The sequence below is a fragment of the Lupinus angustifolius genome, chromosome LG02, assembly GCF_001865875.1.
Source record: "Lupinus angustifolius cultivar Tanjil chromosome LG02, LupAngTanjil_v1.0, whole genome shotgun sequence".
Classification (NCBI taxonomy): Eukaryota; Viridiplantae; Streptophyta; class Magnoliopsida; order Fabales; family Fabaceae; genus Lupinus; species Lupinus angustifolius.
In genome coordinates, this window is record NC_032010.1 from 16005969 (window position 1) to 16011121 (window position 5153).

Here is a 5153-nt window from a genome sequence, read left to right on the forward strand (position 1 = left end):
CAAATGAGAGTTTCTTATCCACAAAAAGAATAAAGATTAGGTTATTTAACACTCTTTATGTTATGCTTCATATGGTTCTTATTATGAGAGTAATTGATTTTTTTTAATTTTAAAATATTATTGCATTCCAATTTTGTTCTCCTACGTCTCCCTGAAAAATTATCAAATTTGTTGTTTCTCATAATGAATAAATGACAACCATTATAAATAAATGAGACATAAAAAATTGTAAATTACAATAAGTATCAACTTTTTTAAATGATACATTTTTAAGGCAAGAGGGAGTTATAAGAAAAGTATTGTCTAGAAATTGTGAAAGAGGAGGTGGGAATGTGATTCATGACAAATTCATTTCTTAGGCAAAAAGTAACAACAACTACGAAGAAAAGAAAGACAATATCATATAGTATTTACAAGTTACATTTACAACAACGAGTCAATCTCTCAAGTTGATGAAAATTAATCATCATTCATCGGTTAACATTAAATCATACATTACCTCATATTTTCCGTTCAACATTTTCTCTTTCTTCGCTAATTTCTTGAACAACGTAAACATGCATGTTGTTGAATCAAACCTTGTACAATATGGAAGCCACCTTAACTCCCAAAAAAATCAGAGGCAGACTTGGCCATGATGGTAGCAAATTCATTGAAGCTGATAACACCATCGCCGTTGCTATCGGCTTCAGTAATCATACCGGCCAGCTCACGGTATGTCAAATGATGACCCATCTTCGCCATGGCACGAGACAATTCTGCGGCGGTAATGTATCCATTACCGTCACGGTCAAAGTACTCGAATAATTCTTGTAATTCTCCTTGGTTCATAAGGACTTGCTCGTTCATGTTAGGCATGACATGAACAAGCTCATCGAATTCTATATAACCATTTCCGTTATGGTCCATTTTGGATAGTAGGGCATGAAGCTGGTCACCTGTGGCCGGCTTGATGCCCAGGGAGCGAAGGAGGGCTGCGAGTTCCAGGTGTGTGAGGCTTCCATCCCCATCCATGTCGAAGCGATTGAAGATTTCATGTAGTTGATTGAGCTGATCGGATTGGAGATTGGCCATGGCAAAGAATATGGTGGTGGTGGAAGTGGAGGGAGAGATTGATCTAAAATGGGAAATGGGTGAGTTTGTGTTTGGTCTTAGGTTTTGAATGGTGAGGTTTTGTTTTCTTTTGACCAGAGAAACGTGTGGTTGTTGTTTGAGTTTGTTGTTGGGGTGTGCTATAAGATAATTATTATAAAATTGTTATTTTTTCCTGGTAATATCCTATTTAAACAAAATTATCTTACAAAATCATCTACATGAAAAATAATATATGTAACCGGTAAGAAAATGTAATTTTTCTTTTTTGAACTCATTGTCCTTTATTAAAGGGTAAAATAGGGATATTATATATTTATTTATTTTTTATATATTCTTGAAAGACATGTGCATAAAATAGTATAGAAAACACTATTCTAAACATTGGTTTATGCCGACCGGTTCAACCAATAAATCAATCTCAATACCAATATGGTATAATAATTATACAGGTCAAACCCAGTAAAACTGATTAGAATCGATCATAATGACCATTTTTCAAGTGAACCGTACCTGTCAAACTGGTCGGTTATTTTTTAAAATTAATTTTTTAATAAAAATAAAAAAATTATTGGTTTTTTATTGATTTTTCAATATTAATGTTAATATATTATATATGTATATCTAACTTTACCAATATTCATTTTAATTAGTGAACAACCTGTTGAACCGCTATACAACTATATCAGTACCTTGAACAATTTGATAACTGTATTAATAATACTAATAGAAAGTGAGGGGGGAAATAAATATATGCGGATATTAAATTAACATGAACCAATTTTATTTTTGAAGTTTCTAGATGACCATTAATAGGATTTGGAAGTAGGTAAGAAAATAGGAGAAGATTGACTGAGTTGGGTCCAGCAGGCAGAATCTGATAGTTACAATTTTTAGCAAATAGTTACAAATTTTAGCAAGATGTAAGTCGTTTTTAGATCATGTATCATTGTTAAGTTATATTATAGGTGAAGTTTTCTCTTTAAAAAAATATTATAATTAAATAACAAGAATTAATCAATTTTGCTAAACGAAAAAGCAGTGGATAGAAAAATCTGTTGGCCCTCCCTGGAAAATTTCTTCAAGCTCTATGACTGATGGTGAGTGGCTGTGGAAAATGATGGTCTTGGGCAACAAAGAGTGTTGAGCACTAGTGGATCTTGCTCAAATCAATGACATCTAAGATTGAGATTTCAATTAAGAGGGGGTTAATTAGTTGAATTAAAATTATGTCTATTTTTTCTGTAAAATCAAGAGTTAAAGTGCAGCGGAAAATATATGTAGAAATTAACCAATTAAATAATCATAGAGATAAGGGAGAAGAGAATACAAAATGATTTTTATACTGGTTCATCTTCTTGTCCACCGAAGGCTACGTCCAGTACTCTTGCATCACAAGAGATTTTTCCACTAATGAGTTGCAATTACCATATCTCACCTTGAGATCTCTATATACCTTACACACTCCCTAATCCTTATTCACTCTTGGAAAAATACCTTTCCAAGTGATTCTAATCCCCTTTCTTATCACACCCTTGTGAAAGAAATTATTCTGCAATATGATGAAGAATGTTCAACAATGTCGGAATTGCCTTTACAAGTTTGAAAGTAATGTAACTTGCAATCCAATCAACTCTTTTGTATACTTAGTAATAATTCTCTTTATACGTTGGTAAAGTTGAAACACTTTACTTTAAGCAACTTCAAAAAAATCAACTTTGAAAGTTTAAGAACTAGTTGCCAAAAGTGCAGAAAATAATTTCAGAATGCGTGTAAGAGCTTTTGAATTTTGTATGAGAGTTGTGTGTTTGTGTGGTGAGATTCAGTGCATTTAAATAGACTTTCCAATCACCCATAGTGCCTCTACGAAAAGGTAGGAATGGATTGGAATGAAGACATTTCATTTGGGATGAAAACCTTTCATTTTGAAATCTAAAATCGGATGCAACAACACTGAGTAATCGATTACAACTAGTGGACAATCCATTACCCAAACATTCTATCCACTAGGCATTTAAATTTGATTTAGAGTAATCGATTACAACATGTGGGTAACCGGTTACTCAACTTTATTGAAACTGATAATCTATTACTCAAATACAGTAATGGATTACTCTGATCAGTTTTAAGTTGGATAACTCTTTTCTCACACACATAACCTGTTACTTAGATGCAGTAACCCGTTACAAACTATTTTTGAAAATTGTTTTAATTATTTTGAAGTGTTTCAATTTTCTTTTAAAAATAGTTTGAGCATTACTACTATTGTATATTCAAGAGTATATGATAGAAATACCTATTTAGACTTAGACTAATTTGTCTTGAAGCTTTGTCTTCTTTGTCTTTAGAATTATTCTTCCTTTTCTTCTTTTTGGTGATGTTGGTGTCTTCACCAAAACCGTGCCAATGTCAGGAGCAAAGATCTTCTTCATAATGTCCCCCCTTTTGATGATGACAAACCAATATCTTCTTTAACAATGTAGTTTTCTGAGAGCAGTATACTTTGAGATATGTTAAGATGACTTGAGTATGCTCCCCCTATTTTATATTCTCCCCCTTTCATTTGGAGTTATGTGCCTGAAATGTTTTAAACAAACAATACACTTTCACAACTTTTCTCCCCCTTTTGACTTCATCAAAAAGTAGAAAAGCCAAGAGTCCACCAAAATATATATAACATACATATTCATAAGATATAAAATAAACATCTCAATGCATATCATAAAACATAGATGTTCAACAAAAATAACATAAAGCAAATTTTCTCTGAGAATATGAAATGATTACAACAAGAAAAACAGTAAATTGTTCATAAAAATGCATCAAAACAAACAAAAATCCTAGACAAAATCTAAGACTCAGGCTCAGAGATTTCTTCATCAACGTCCATGCTACTCAACTTAGAAGAGAGACGATGAAGTTCAAACTAGATTTGTTGATTATGAGTATCAAAGGCATCCATCCAATTAGTGATGTAGCCTCGAAGAGAAAGCAACTCGTCCGTAATCATCTGATTTGAAGGCATGACAACATATGAGGAAGATTGAGCATAAAACTCAGAAGGTTGAGGTTCAGGAGGGTTAGGATTGGTAGGTTCTGGTTGATCAACATGTGCATTGGGTCTATCAGATCGATGCTTATAGGTGCAGCAGTCAATAGAATCTATGGAGAAACCCATTTTATGGACAAATTCCACATCAATCTTGCTTTCACGAAGATTTAGAGCGGCCTTGGTTTCGCCATTAGTAGAAACACCGAAATGTTCAAGAATATTGGTTATGAAAATTGCATAGGGCAAGGGGCTTTGATTTCCTCAAACATTCCACATTTGTCTCATTATCATCTTAGTCCAATTTATTTTGATGTTAAACTTCATAGTGTACATCAATTGGAGTTCTATGTCACTAATTTGAGAATGGTTTGAAAATTTCGGTAAAATGACATAGCTCAGAAAGTAATGAAGCAAACGATCTTCAAGTTTGAGATGCCCAGCAGATAAGATATGTCTATTTTAACAGTCTTACAAAAACCCTGTTGCTTACGTATTTCTATTTCCTCTTTGGAAATTCTACACAGAGAGTGGTAGAAGTCCTTTTGATCATAGTTATCCCATTCACAAACAAGGCCAAAACCTGTTATGCTACCTTGATAGGGTTTGTTACAGAACAATGAACTAAAATTTTTCAAATCCAAAACAATGTCTTTTCCTTTCATATAGGAAGTAAGACGATTTTTTTGAAAGTTCATGTTGTAATAAAATACTTGAACAAGTTCAGGGTAAATGACATTAGTTTCACAGCAAAAGTCAAAAAGATTTTGTTGCCGTAAAAGATAAGGAAAAAGAAAGTTTTCAAATTCAAAATTCCCTACATTACCATATTTCAGAGTAAAAATAACCCGACCATGAAAATGCTACTCAAAGACTTTACGTTGCTCATGATTAGCAGGAAGTCTTGTCAAATCTAGAGGGTTAGACTCCAAAGATGAAGTTTGTTGGTTCCTTTGAGTCACATTTGTGCGTTGCTTCTTTGATCTAGAAGAGGAAGCCGTGGATTGAGGTT

General features: G+C 33.1%; 1 protein-coding gene across 1 annotated transcript; it reads right to left on the bottom strand.

The window, feature by feature from the left end:
- Window positions 378–1222, bottom strand: LOC109336914 (probable calcium-binding protein CML15). Its single transcript, XM_019573751.1, has one exon. The coding sequence runs from the start codon at window positions 1072–1074 to the stop codon at window positions 601–603; it is 474 nt and encodes a 157-aa protein (XP_019429296.1). The 5' UTR covers window positions 1075–1222; the 3' UTR covers window positions 378–600.

Excerpts from the sequence above, each read along its gene's own strand:
- LOC109336914 (XM_019573751.1), bottom strand. The coding sequence starts at position 1,074 with ATGGCCAATCTCCAATCCGATCAGCTCAATCAACTACATGAAATCTTC.